At 33.6% G+C, this 13937-nt stretch overlaps 1 protein-coding gene across 4 annotated transcripts in view; it reads left to right on the top strand.

The window, feature by feature from the left end:
* GRIK2 (glutamate ionotropic receptor kainate type subunit 2) overlaps positions 1-13937 on the top strand; it is a 641671-nt gene that overhangs the window by 600028 nt on the left and 27706 nt on the right. For all 4 annotated transcript variants that reach the window (XM_044244958.1, XM_044244987.1, XM_044244968.1 and 1 more), the window contains exon 14: positions 11049-11274. In XM_044244958.1, the coding sequence (XP_044100893.1) occupies positions 11049-11274 (226 nt within the window). The remainder of the gene's footprint in view (positions 1-11048; positions 11275-13937) is intronic.

Genomic DNA, 13937 nt, shown 5'->3' with positions numbered 1-13937 from the left:
CATCTGTCATTTGTCATGGCCTTTATCACACAATTTCTTAATTCTTAGTTTACTTGTCATGTATTATGAGACTTTAAGCTTTACTAGGACAGGGGCCCTGCTTTGTTTTTGGCTATCTCTGCATACACAATGACTTGGCCTGATCCTTTACACCCAGCAGGTTTTCAATAAATATTAGAACGAAAGAACAACTGAGTAAATGAGTAAGCAAGTGAGTGCTTCCATACCTCTAAAAATTATAAATTATTCTAAAGAAAAAGGCATAAATAGAATAACATGGTGGGAAAATGCTGCAGTCATTGTATAAGGCAGTCATAGTATAGAGTTACTATGTTTCTCCATTGAGTGATTACTTGAGATTAGAATAAAATCGTGATATCCTGATATCTCTACAGAGCTTGATAGCTTGTCAAAGTGACTTCATATATTTTTTTCATTAATTCATCATAACATTTCTGTGAAATTGGTATTAGACAATGCCAAGAAATTGTGATTTATTCAAGGTCCTTTATTGACCTGGTGAAGTCAAGTTTCCTAATTTTATTCAAGTCTAGCCAAATGACCATAAAATATATTGTTGATTACTATTATTTATAAGAAAAGAAAACCTTTAACCAGAGCTCAAGATTTCTCATTTAAAGAATAAAATGCCATAACCAGAAGGCTCATTATATCAGGATTCTGAATAGTGCAGAATGAGTTACCAAATACTGGTTTAGCTACCTAAAAATAATAACTGCCTTTAACTGCACCAGATTGTTTTAAACTTGCTGCCTATCATATTATGCTCAGTCATAAAGCTGTTTCTTATTCCTCTATTAGCTCTCCACAGCACTGAGAAAAACATTCTGTTTCATTGTCCCTCTCTTCAAATATCCTGTTTTAAGGGATTGCAGATGCCTTGAGATAAAACTGCCAGAATTATTCCAAGAACTGACAGGTTCACTAACAGCCAAATGTTTTCAGATCACTGCACTAGCCTCAGATCCATCTTTGATATGAACCACATATGGCTTCAGTCCTGTTTTCCCAAATTAACTCTAATTTCCTAGTGACCAAGGTCAGATGAGTCCAGATAGGGCTCAGCTGTTCTTACCTAGCACATATGTTCCAGTATTGTTGGTAATTTATTTACTGTAATAAAAAATTAAAATGCAAATCTCAGCCAAATTCTCCTTTACCAAGAGAGACCTTGGTCAGGACCATTTTCAAACCATGCATTAGGGATTATTACATGTGACTTTTTCCTAACAAAATAAGAAATATTATTATAACATTTATATCCACGTATTTAGGTTAATATTAGAAACAGAATTCATCATGTGGAATTTATTGAGAGGAAATAATTTGAGTAAGTGTCCAATACCAACAAATTTATTTTGGTAATTATGAAAAATGGTCAGAAATTCCTGTCTCTTATTTTGGTAATTTCACCATATTCATCAAGTCCAGCGAGTTCTGCCAGACATTATGGTTTCGAAGGCAAAAATTTTTTCCTGAATAATTTTTTTAAATCAAAATAAGTGGATTCTTAACAAGAAGTATTTTTTTAGCTTATTTCAAGACGTTTTGGAGGTTGTATCACTTGATTAACATTTTTAAAGAATCTGAGTTGTAGTCAATACTTCTAATATTATATGTAATAGACCTTATCAAAAATAGTACTGGATTGTCTGTGTTCTTGATACTTCGTGGCTATGATAGTTCAAACAAGATTAATGTTTAAGATTTGTCATTTCATTTGTAAAGGTAAACTTTCTTCTAGAATGTACTTAAAAAGTTAATTAAATTATTGCTTCTGGAGGTCACATAAATATTGATATGTTATTTTCTTATCATTTTTACACTGACAGGGTTAATGATCACAATATGGTTTCTAAATTTTAATTTGCATTTGACAGGAGGCAAAACAAATGAAGATGAAGAATTCATTTGTGAAAAAAATTTCATTTGTGTACTAAAGAATTTAAGCTAAGGATATATTTTTTTAAAATGAAGATGGCTTTCTATTTGTAAAATGTGTTTTTCCCAATAAGAAAAGATCTATACAAATGGTACAAGAGTAATCCTTACTTTAGTAGCTTTCATAACATTTTATTTCATGTTATTTCATAACCTTTTCTAACACGGAGAAACAAAATTTCAAAGCACTATCCTTACATTAATATCTTAACAGTTCTAAAAATCACTCTAAAATGCTCAGGGAAAGCATTGCATAAAACCATTAGTTATTTGAGATCTGCAAAGAGCCAAATAATTTCAGGTTGCAAATTTAGAGTTCTGCCAGAAACCCAAACTAATATATCCTTAAATTTTAAATCATTAGCTGTATGTTTAAAATATTTCAAGTATTTAAACTAAATGTTCTTTTTAAAGCACAAATCACTTGGCATGTGGGAATTTTTAAAAAGTGTTGTATTTCTTATTTTTTGTAAGTTTATTCTTGACAAGACTCTTTTCTTTTATGCTCTGTTGAAAACTATTATGAAAAGACTGTGCCTTATGAACTAGTTTTATTTGTTTTGTGCTGATGTAGCAAAAACCAAGTCAGCTTACAAACCTCAGCATTCTGATAAAATAAACACTGCTAAACGTTGACACTGTAAATTCATCTGATTTAACATAGAAGAAAAAGTGTCTTTAATGTGAGGCACAAAAACAACAACAAAAAAGAAATTGATTCTAGTGTTCAGAATGACAGGGTACGTTGCTTAAGAAAATAAGATTTTATTTAGAAAATTTTAAATAAGCTTTTTCTCTGTAGTGCTTTGACTTTCATTACATTGCAAGAAATGTGTTTGAGTCACGATTTCATTTATTTGCTCAACTTTATTTATCTAAATTATTATTTACAACATAACTGTAAAGATAATACTTAAGAATGTTTCTCATTTTTGTTAATCATCTTACTATGTAATTAAAATTCTTCCATAAAATCATGATCTTATAAATGCTATCATCACTTTTTACAAATCTACCTTCATTGGCAATTTTTCTTTTTTCTTATGAAGTAGCCTCAATTCTCTCATCTGTGTAGTAAAGGAGTAAAATAAGATTCTTTTTTTCACTAATTGAATATTTATCTTATTTGGCTAACCTCTATCTGAACAGCTTCTCCATTATGCTCTAATTTGTCATTATCTCAATGCTTTTCTTACAAAGAATTACATTATTTCATGCTTAGCTCATTACCTGACTTTCATTTTTCCTATTTCTCTTAAATAATGCATTCTTTTGGAAAGTCTTTCCTCACCAGGTTGGCAGCAGTGATGCACAGAGCCAAACTATGTCCCAATTCCCGAGTCTTTCCTGGTGTTCTATGTAGGTGCTTACTTCTCTGAAGCCCCAAAGCTAGAAAACCTTCACAGACTGTACATTTTAGTTCAGCAGCTTAGTTCCCATCCATGATTTTACCTTGTCCCTTGATGATGGTTGGTAGCTACTTCACTGAATGAAACCAATCTTAAACACGGCAGGTTAAGCAAAACATCATATGTGGGGTTCTTTCAACATGTCCCATCTTTCACCTCCAATCTTTAGTTCACATTGCAACTTGGTATGTCCTTCCTTCTAAGCAAGTTTACATACAACTTTCACACTCAGTATACAAATATTGTTAATTTCAGTTTGAATTACTTGCTTACTGACTTTAAATGAATTTTTATTCCTAATCTTTCATTTGTACAGCTTCCCCCTATTGATTTTAACCTCAAAGATCTATAGTCTATTTTACTTTGAAAATGTTCAACATTTTTCTAATTTATTAAAAATAAATCTAGCTGAGACTTCTTGTTTTCTCCTTACATAAGACATCTTAGAGTATCAATAAAATTTCACATGTGTTTAATATTAATATTTTAAAATCAAAGGTCAAGCTAATTGCAGTGTTTTAAATCTTCTGTTATTCTACTTGAGATTCATCTTATTAGAAACTTTGCGTTATTAATTGTCTTTCTTTCTCTGGCTTTTTAAACCTCTCTTTTCTCCTGGAATCTCCCCACTGACATTTAAACATGTTCAATCTCTTTAATCTTTGAAAGTCTTACTTAAACCAAAATATTCTTCTGTCAGCTGCCATGGATCTCCTATTCTTCAGAGTCCTACTTACTGACATATATAAATATTTATAAAAATAAAAATATATAATCAGTAAATGTAAATATATAGTTTATCTTTGGATACACACACACACACATATGTATGTACAGATTATTGTGGAGATCATATATCTTTTTTGACACTTACTGGCTCTATTTAACTTTCATTAACTTTCTCCAAATCCTTCCTTAATCCACTTCCATGTGACTTCTAAATACTTGACTCCACTAAATTAGCTCTTGCTAAATAACTAAGGAACTTTCTCTTGCTAAGTCCAAGGAATACATTTTTCCCCCACAAATCACTACAAGTGATCATTTGTTAACTAAACACCTTCTTGCCTTGATTTCTGCAGCCCCACAATTTCCATATTTTCTTCCTTTTTCTTCACTTTTTTGTGTGTCTCATTTGCAGGCTCAGTTTTCTCTGCCAGCCACTGAAATTCAAAATTGCACTGAGTTTGATCCTAGGGTTCTTCTGTGATCTTCTTTCCTCATCTACCCACTACTTTGTCCAAGAGGACTCCAGAATCTGTATTTTCAGCCTTTACCTTTCCCCTGCACTCCAAAGTTAGATATCTACCTTCACATGGCAGACCTGTTTCTTAAGTACCTCCAACCTTGTTTTGATGTTCTTTGCTTTCTTAGTTTAAACCAGAAACCAATTAGTCTCAGTAATGACCAAGCCCTAGCCATAACACACACACACACACACACACACACACACACACATATGCATATGTACATGCCCACACCTTGAAATCTTAGTTTTCTCTTTATCTCCAACACCACTTCCCTTAGTGCAAGTACTGTTTCCCACCTAGATTGCTGCTGTGTATTACTAAGAGCTGTGGTGGCGGCATCATAGCCACCACATTTGTTAACTGTATTTGTTAACTGGTCTTACCCAAAGGAAAAAGAAACTTTTAGTGTCTTCATGACAGGAATTGTTTTATAACTTAAAGTGCCTACATAAATTAAGTTCTTTTCTTCACAGAGAGACTGCATGGTAGATGCACTTCTCTTATTTGATGATTATATTTCAAGGATGGCTCCTGGGTTCTTGAGAAAGATGGTCCTGAACTGTAAAGCTGATGAGAGGCTTTTAAAAAGCATCTGAAAGATGCAAATGAAGAATTTAAAATTACATATTTTCTGAAGTGAGTAATCTAAGAAAAAGAGTAAAGGGACCTCAATGGTTGGACCATCTGGTTTCTGGAAAGGCCAGGATAGAAATGAGGTTAGGGGCCTGGACACAAAAAAAGGGCGCCTGGGTGGCTCAGTGGGTTAAGCCGCTGCCTTCAGCTCAGGTCATGATCTCAGAGTCCTGGGATCGAGTCCCGCATCGGGCTCTCTGCTCAGCGGGGAGCCTGCTTCCCCCTCTCTCTCTCTGCCTGCCTCTCTGCCTACTTGTGATTTCTCTCTGTCAAATAAATAAATAAAATCTTTAAAAAAAAAATAAAAAAAAAAATAAAAAAAAAAAAAGCTCATCTAAAGATGAGAAAGCTGAGGGAAACAGTAAGGTCACCTTGGTCACCCCTTTCTCTGTCATCTTTCTAGTCAAATATCTCTGTCATCTTCAGGTACCATGTTCTTTGACTCTATATGACCCAGCCAAAGCATACTTCCTTCAAGTATGCCAGTCTATCAATTTCATGTCCAAGATGACATCTCTTAACTGCTTTTCCCTCTGTCTAGAAAGTTCTTCGCTTCTCGTTATGAACTTACTTGGACTCAGCCTTTCTCAGTTCATGATCCTTCTTCAGGGCATTCTTTCCTTCTTTCTGTCTTTTTAACTTTTTCCTACTTCTCTGGAGATTTCTTTAAACTTTGTTCAGATTTTACTTTCTAATATTTCACTTGAGGCTTTCATTTTTGATATGAGATTTTTAATATGTATTTGTTCCCTGAATGTGTTTTCTTTCAACTGAATCCATTAATTAATTAATTAATTAATTAATTAAATTTTCATTTATGCAGTATCTTTTACCTCTCTGAAGGCATGTCTGCCTTTTTTTTCCTTTATATTCCATATTAGAGGCTCCCTTCAAATATCTGGTTATCTTTGGTGTTTGATGATAAAGGCTACTGGAAACTCTGGTAGCTTGCTCAAGACTGAAAAACTGGCTTTGTTAGAGGGTGATGTGTTGGATCACTTTGTTGGGAATCCATGATATGTGTCTTTACATAGAATCAGTGTTGTGTAATGATTAAAAACATGAATTTGGTAGCTAGTCTGTCAATGTTTGATTCCTGGTGTTGCCACTAACTGGCCACATGAATTTGGGCAAATTATTAACCTCTCTGTTTTCTATTTTCCTCAGTTGAAGGATGGCTGAAAGGTACTTATCACCTAATAGAAATCTTGTAGAATGATTTAATATTTATATAATTAATAATGATGCCTCACACATGCTGAACTTTATGTGTGTTAACTGGCCATTATTATCTCTCTGGTACAGTCCAGTTTACTTGAAAAAAAATCTTCCATTGTCTCTACTGGAGGAATCCTAAGGAGGAGGACAGAAACAGGCCTGACTGACCTCAACGTTGGGTGTAGACTCCAACTTCTTTCTTCTGGTTTTAACGTGGCCTGCCCTGGCTAACCTGTGTCCAGTGTGCTCTTGTTTTGTCTCCAGAGAAGAAAACCTCTAGTCCTCTGCTTGGATGGAATGGAGTAGTCACTATGCTGCTCAGAGAAAGAAGGGGGAAACAAGCATCTAACTTTTTTAAAAGACATTCTTTCAATAATTTTTACTTTTGTCAGATCTTTGATCATTCTGGCTTTGAGAGAGATATAGAAATGCCAATCTCTGTAAGTTTTGTGGGCAGGAGAGTGTTCTAAATTTACTTAACGGAGTTACAATTCATCTATCTTCTTTCCAGCTTCCAAAATTTTGTTTCCAGTTGTACATTTTCCCATTCTTTTTCATCTTGTGGTTTCTTACCATGGGAGAAACATGTACTCAGAGACGGTATTCAACTTGCCATCTCTGTCACAGTTTTTGGTCTTTTTTTTTTTAAAGAAAACTAACATAAAGCATTTAGTGGTATACTTTCTTTTTAAAAAACAATAAGAATTATAAAAATATCTCACATAGTGTACTTGCACATAGTGTCTTATTATATTTTGTGCTTACACATAGTATCTTATTATATTTTGTGATTTTCACAAGAAACACTAGGAAGTTGGCAAAGATATTTGACTATTATGCAAACTGAAATTCAAAGATATTAAGTGGCTTGCATAAGACATAGATTCCATTAATAAGAGATATACAGCTGGTGATCATTATTTCTGACTCAGCCTACATTATTCAGATAGATCTATAAATTACTCAAGTAATAGGTGACCAACTATTTCTGAATGGTCAGATTTATAGAGAAAAAAACATCCTAAACTTCATATTCAGGCTATGAGTTTATTCTGATACTTAGTTCAAATACTTTGTAAATTTCTTATCTTCTTTAAATTTGAGGGTTTCAGTCAAATTCATGTTATGCAGACCTTTTGTTTTTAACCTGACACATTAGATTCTCTTCACTCCTATACATAAAAGAAGTAATGATTGTCAGAAGATGCTGAAGATTAGTCCACCTTTTTAACTTTCTGTAGAAATAGGAAATAAATGAATATCATCTCCCCGCCCCATGCATACAGAGTCACAGAGGCAGTGATGATTTTTAATAATATCTCTTAATAGCCATAAATGGGAAGTGCAAACAAGTGACTGTGCTAAATTGGAAATTGAAGTCAAGAATGGCAACAAATCAAGCAAACAAGCCACATAGAATATGTGTGACCAGCAGATAGTATTTTTAAATTGAAATATTTCTTGTTCGGGTTTTTAAATTTTTATTAAGAGAAATTAAACAATTTGGGTACTTTTCTATCTACACCTATTTGACAGTTTTAAGAATAATAGAAATATTTACATATTCTGCAGGTAGGAAAGATGAGTGAAGCTGTACAAAAATCATAAACAACAGGGGCACCTGGGTGGTTCAGTGGGTTAAAGCCTCTGCCTTTGGCTTGGGTAATGATCCTGGGGTCCTGAAATCGAGCCCACATCGGACTCTCTGCTTAGCGGGGAGCCTGCTTCCTCCTCTCTCTCCCTGCCTGCCTCTCTGACTACTTGTAATCTCTGTCTATCAGATAAATAAATAAAATCTTAAAAAAAAATCATAGACAACAGATTTCTGAAAGTCTGAAGTAACTCAGTAGAAGATACTTGTGTAGCAATGGATTATTCAAAATGATTAATTTCAAAATTACTATCAATAGTAATTCTAGGAAGTACTCATAGAAATAAAATATCAGTGCAGCAAAGCACTCAAAGAATTTTATATGCAAATGCATTTTGTAAAATCCTTATTTCAATTAAAGTCATAGATAAGATACTTCTAATGTAAAATAATTCTACATTCACATTAATTTAAAATTAAGCTATATATATCTGCAAAGGATAGCTTGGGATTGGTTTTTAATTTCTTGGTTTTCAGTTGTTAAAAAGTTTAATCTGTTTACATAACAACATTAATAATGGATATGTTATACTGTTAAAAATGTAATTCTGTTCTTTAAAATTTCCTATGATATATAGTCTTTAAATCAGAAAATGCTACTTCTAATATAATTTTTTATAATACATAATATTATGAAATTCTAATATATAATATAACAAAATATTATAAGAGAAAGACATAATTATGTATTATTTTACAAGTATATAGACATATTTAAAAGATTAGTGTCATTGTAAATATTCTGTTCCCTCCCTCTTTGAGACAAAAATACTAATGTTCAAGTTTTATTTAAATTAAATTTTATCAATGAATAGAATGTGTTATCAGAAATTGGAAATCATGTAACTAAAGCAATAAAACATCGATTGTTAATACTCTTATAACTGAAGCAAAAGAGAGAATTTCGGCAATTTATGGTCAATACAAGCAAAAATAACTTTCTGTACACTTTTTGTACGCTTTCTTTTCTCTCTGCTTGGTTTTGTTATTGGAAAGTATGCCCAAGTTATGATACCACACTATCACTCTCTGTTAAATAGTTACATTTTTATTATCAACTGATGAGTATGCAGTTTTCATGACATACATTTTTAGAATTATTATTTATGGGATTGTGTATCTATTATCACTAAATCAAAAACTATGTGCAATTTAATTTTTTATGTCAAATCTCAATCTGCAGGTGAGCTTTAATTTTGATTTTATTTTGTATTTAGGCCTCTCTTAATGCAAATCCTTAGGAGATAAGTTCTGTACCTTTGAAAGGAGGGAATTTATTCTGGCTATCCTCATTATGTTACTGATTTGGAAAGTCAAATGCATCTGTGCAAAATCTATCAGTTTTAACTATTCCAATAAGGATTTCATCATAACCTTAAATATTCCTTTCATTTTTCTTATTTCCAACATATGATTATTTTACTTTAAAATAATTGACATGCCACCATAGTTTCTCAAATTTGTAATCCTATCAATCTTATTCTAGATGTTCTAGCTGCTATCTTTATCTTTTAAACTTCAAGCTGTTGGCTTTTGGTATGCTTTAGTGTTTCACTGGAGAACAAAGGTTTGCATTTCTACCCTCTCTTAGCCCTAATGCTATACTTGTTTTTAGAAGGCAGTCATTGTACATTTAGGTTTTTCCTCCCAGTACATGTAAGGTTTTTCTTCGATCGTCATTGGAACAGTGTCTGAATTTTTCAAAGTATTATTGTGCACCGGCCTTCTGGTGGAAGAAGTGGTAATATCCCATTTATGACCTAGCACATGTAAGACTAAATACATGCTTAAGGTGTAGAAAGATTGCATATCTATTTATTTGAAAACAGTTTTAACATTTTATGCCAGTGCAAGGAATATAGTGAATATCGTCCTTGTGTTTATAGCTTCAGGTTTTTTTTTTTTTTTGTATTTATGTAAGAATTTAACTAAGGTTAGGGTTTACAGATGAGCTTTTCATAAGCAATGTTACCTTTTCCATGGTTATGTTTTACCAGTGCCTTCTGAACAAAAACAATTTCTTTCCTTCACTAATGAAATCCTAGTGCAGCCTTATCGAGGATTTTCAGGTGGACATAAGATCTATTCAATTTTATTGGTCCAGGAATCTTTAGTCAGTAGATCTGAATGATAGATTTCCTGTTGTCTTGAGTCAGGCTAAAAGAGGTTCTGTGGTGTCCAGATTGTGTCCCAGTGGCAATTTTTATTTGAACAAATTGTTTTTATTTGTTCAACCTATACCTTTGTGTATATTTGGAGGATAATGTGACATTGGTCTTATAGTCACCATGCAGGGAAAAACAAAAAAACAAAAAAACCCTCAAGGTTTTGCAGTATCAGCTGGTGTCCAGTGTCAGTGTCTTCCGAATTTGATGTTATAATTATGGTGAAAAATAAAATTATACATCTGAGATACGCATGTGAAATACAAGCACAAAATTCTTCCTATTAATATTGATATTCTCTTTTTTATTGCCTTCTATGATTTACCAGCTATGCATTTTTTTTAAAAGATTTTATTTATTTATTTGACAGAGAACACAAGTAGCAGAGAGAGAGAAAGAGAGTGTGAGAGAGAGAGAGAGAAGCAGGCTCTGCACTGAGCAGAGAGCCTGATGCGGCGCTCGATCCCAGGGTCCCGGGATCATGACCTGGGCCGAAGGCAGAGGCTTTAACCTGCTGAGCCACCCAGGCGCCCCACCAGCTATGCATTTTTAACATAAGTTATTTTTGATATGTTTGTTAAATAATTCACCTGGATGTTAAACCTGGATGTGTGAGATGAGGAATTGTGTAGATATTACTATTATTAGTAAAACAATTAGGGTAGTTTGAGTAAATGAAATACAGTGAATTCCATCTAAATATTGTAGGATCACATGGAAACTAAGAAATATCTTTCTTACCCATTTTCTTTTTCCCTAGAAATCAAAAATATCTACGTATGACAAAATGTGGGCCTTTATGAGTAGCAGGAGGCAGTCAGTACTCGTCAAAAGTAATGAAGAAGGAATCCAGAGAGTCCTCACCTCTGATTATGCTTTCCTAATGGAGTCCACAACCATTGAGTTTGTTACCCAGCGGAACTGTAACCTGACACAGATTGGCGGCCTCATCGACTCCAAAGGTTATGGTGTTGGCACCCCCATGGGTAGGTTTTATGTCAGTCCCTGGTTCTTTGTTCATTAATCTTAGTCACTGTGAAAAGGGAAAACAGTGGCTCCATGTGCCATTCGGAATTCTGTTTTTAACAAATCTATCTTGTTATGTTCTGTTACGGTACAAAACCATGAAGCAATTTGGACATCGGCATCTAAACAGGTAAGTAACAAAAGAAAAATTTATTTCTACCAAAATCATCAGCAGACATGTTTGCGTATCAGTGTAGAAAAAGCTCACATCAATGTAAAAGACCCTCTCCATTCTACATTTAAAAAATATTTTAGGAATAAAAGCTTTTGCATTTTATTTTTCAGATTTGTGGCTTATGAGTATAGTATTTGAAAGTTAATATAGTGTAGAATTGAGTATAATATTAGAAAATTAATGAAAAGAATGGGCCACAAATGGTTCATTGATTTCTGTGGATATTTGTTTTACTGTTTTATATTAGAGAAGATGTTTGTTTTATTTAAGAGAAATAGCAGACTGTTTACCAGTTACATATCTAGAATATTTGACACCAGGATTAATTATTTTTAACAACCTTTTTCTTTCATATGGCAAAGTTATTTTCAATAATAAACATGAAATGAAATAAAGTATAAAAAAAGAAGTAAAAAGATAAAGGATAACAATTGCCAGAAGAGACAATGAAAACTCTGATGTACTGAAGTTCATATATGTGTATAATGTATATGAATATATGTCTACGTATATACATATTTGTGACAAATGTATTCATATATAACATTACAGTTCATATGTACATGTGGTGGGCATAATAATGGCTCCCCAAAATGTCTACAACCTAACCCTCAAAACATGTGAATATGTTACCTTTTATGACAAAAGGTACTTTGCAAATGTGATTAAGGTAAGGATCTCGAGTTGGGGAGACTACCCTGGTTTAACTAGGTGGGTCCTTATAAGAAGGAGAACAAATTAAGGAAGTCACAGTTAAGGAAGCATGATGATGAAAGAAGTGAAAGGAAGAATATCTTAATCCATTTGGGCACCTGTAACAAAATACCAGAGATGGGGTGGCACATAAACAGCAGAAATTTATTTTTCACAGTTCTGTAAACTGGAAGCCCATGATCTGAGTGCCAGCTGACTCCCTGTAGTAAGACTTGCTTCTTGTTTAATAGACAACCATCTTCTCACTGTGTCCTCACATGGCGGAATGGTCAGGGATCTCTCCGGAGTCCCTTTTATAAAAGCGCTAATCTCATTCATGAGGGCACCATCTATTGACTAATTGGGCCCCACCTCCAAATACCATTATGTTGAAGATTAGGTTTCAGTATAGGAATTTGGATGGTCACAAACATTCAGACCATGGTATCGGGGAGTTGAGAGGAGAAAGAGACTGAGAGATTTGAAAATGCTACCTGCTGAACTGAACATGGAGGAAAGGGCCACAAGCCAAGGAAAGCAGATGACATCTTGGAGTTAGTTTAGAATACAAGGAAACAAATTATTTTCTAGAGGTTGAAGAAGGATTGCAGCCTTGCAGACATATCACTTTTAGACCTTCTGACCCTTAAAACTATCAGATAATTCATTTGTATTTTTTGAAGCCACTACATTTGTGGTGATTTTTTTTTTTTAAGATTTTATTTCTTTATTAGAGAGAGAGTGCACACACTCACAGGAATAGGGTGGGGGCAGAGAGAGAGGGAGCAGCAGGCTCCCTGCTGAGCAGGGAGTCAGTGTGGGGCTCAGTCCCAGAACCCCAGGATCATAACCTGAGCTCAAGGCAGATGCTTAACCAACTGAGCCATCTAGGTGTCCTGAGATGATTTGTTATAACAGGAACAGGAAACTATACAAAAGGAAAAAAAAAAAAAACAACACATTAACATGTTTTAATTACATCAATGTGTTTTTTGAAATGAAGGGGAAAACAGCTATTCACTGGCCCATCACAGTAAGAAATAACAACATTATAATTTTTCTGAGCCTTGACTTCTGCAAATTTTTAATTGATTGATCACAACTGATCTTCATGTATTTATATTTAATAAATAGCATAGCCTTATTTACTTGTCAATTTGGCTTTACTCATAAATTTAGTTAGTTTTAATTGTGAAAAAATTCTTTCAAATGAACATATATACAATGGTTAGAAAGTTAGGCATAGATTTATGGAAATCTAATTTCATGAGCAATTCCAGACATTACAATACTATAAATGTCTTTGTTTCTTTGAGATCATTTCTAGCAACTTTCAAATGTCTGGGAAATCCCAAACTTTTCGACCATAATGACTTCATTAAAAAATTTCTACACTAAATTTTACTATATCTGGTAAAGTTTTCTCAAATTTATCAAATAGATCAAAGTAGTTTGGACTGGTTTTGAGAGAGCTTTGAGACACTAGCTCCTATTAAACTGCATATTGCTATATATATAATTTTTAAGATTTTATTTATTCATCTGAGAGAGAGACAGAGAGAGCACAAGCAGAGAGAGAGGGAGAAGTAGATTCTCCAGAGAGCTGGGAGCCCAACCTGGGGCTCAATCCCAGGACCTGGAGATCATGACCTGAGCAAAGGCAGATGCGTAACCATCTGAACCACCCAGGAGGCCCAACATATTTCTATATATATATATTGTAGACCCAAATAATGATTCCGTATTCACTGTAGA

The sequence above is a fragment of the Neovison vison genome, chromosome 1 (assembly GCF_020171115.1).
Source record: "Neovison vison isolate M4711 chromosome 1, ASM_NN_V1, whole genome shotgun sequence".
In the NCBI taxonomy this organism is placed as follows: Eukaryota; Metazoa; Chordata; class Mammalia; order Carnivora; family Mustelidae; genus Neogale; species Neogale vison.
The sequence above is the reverse complement of the archived record's forward strand: the minus strand, read 5'-3'. Positions and strand labels throughout refer to the sequence as shown.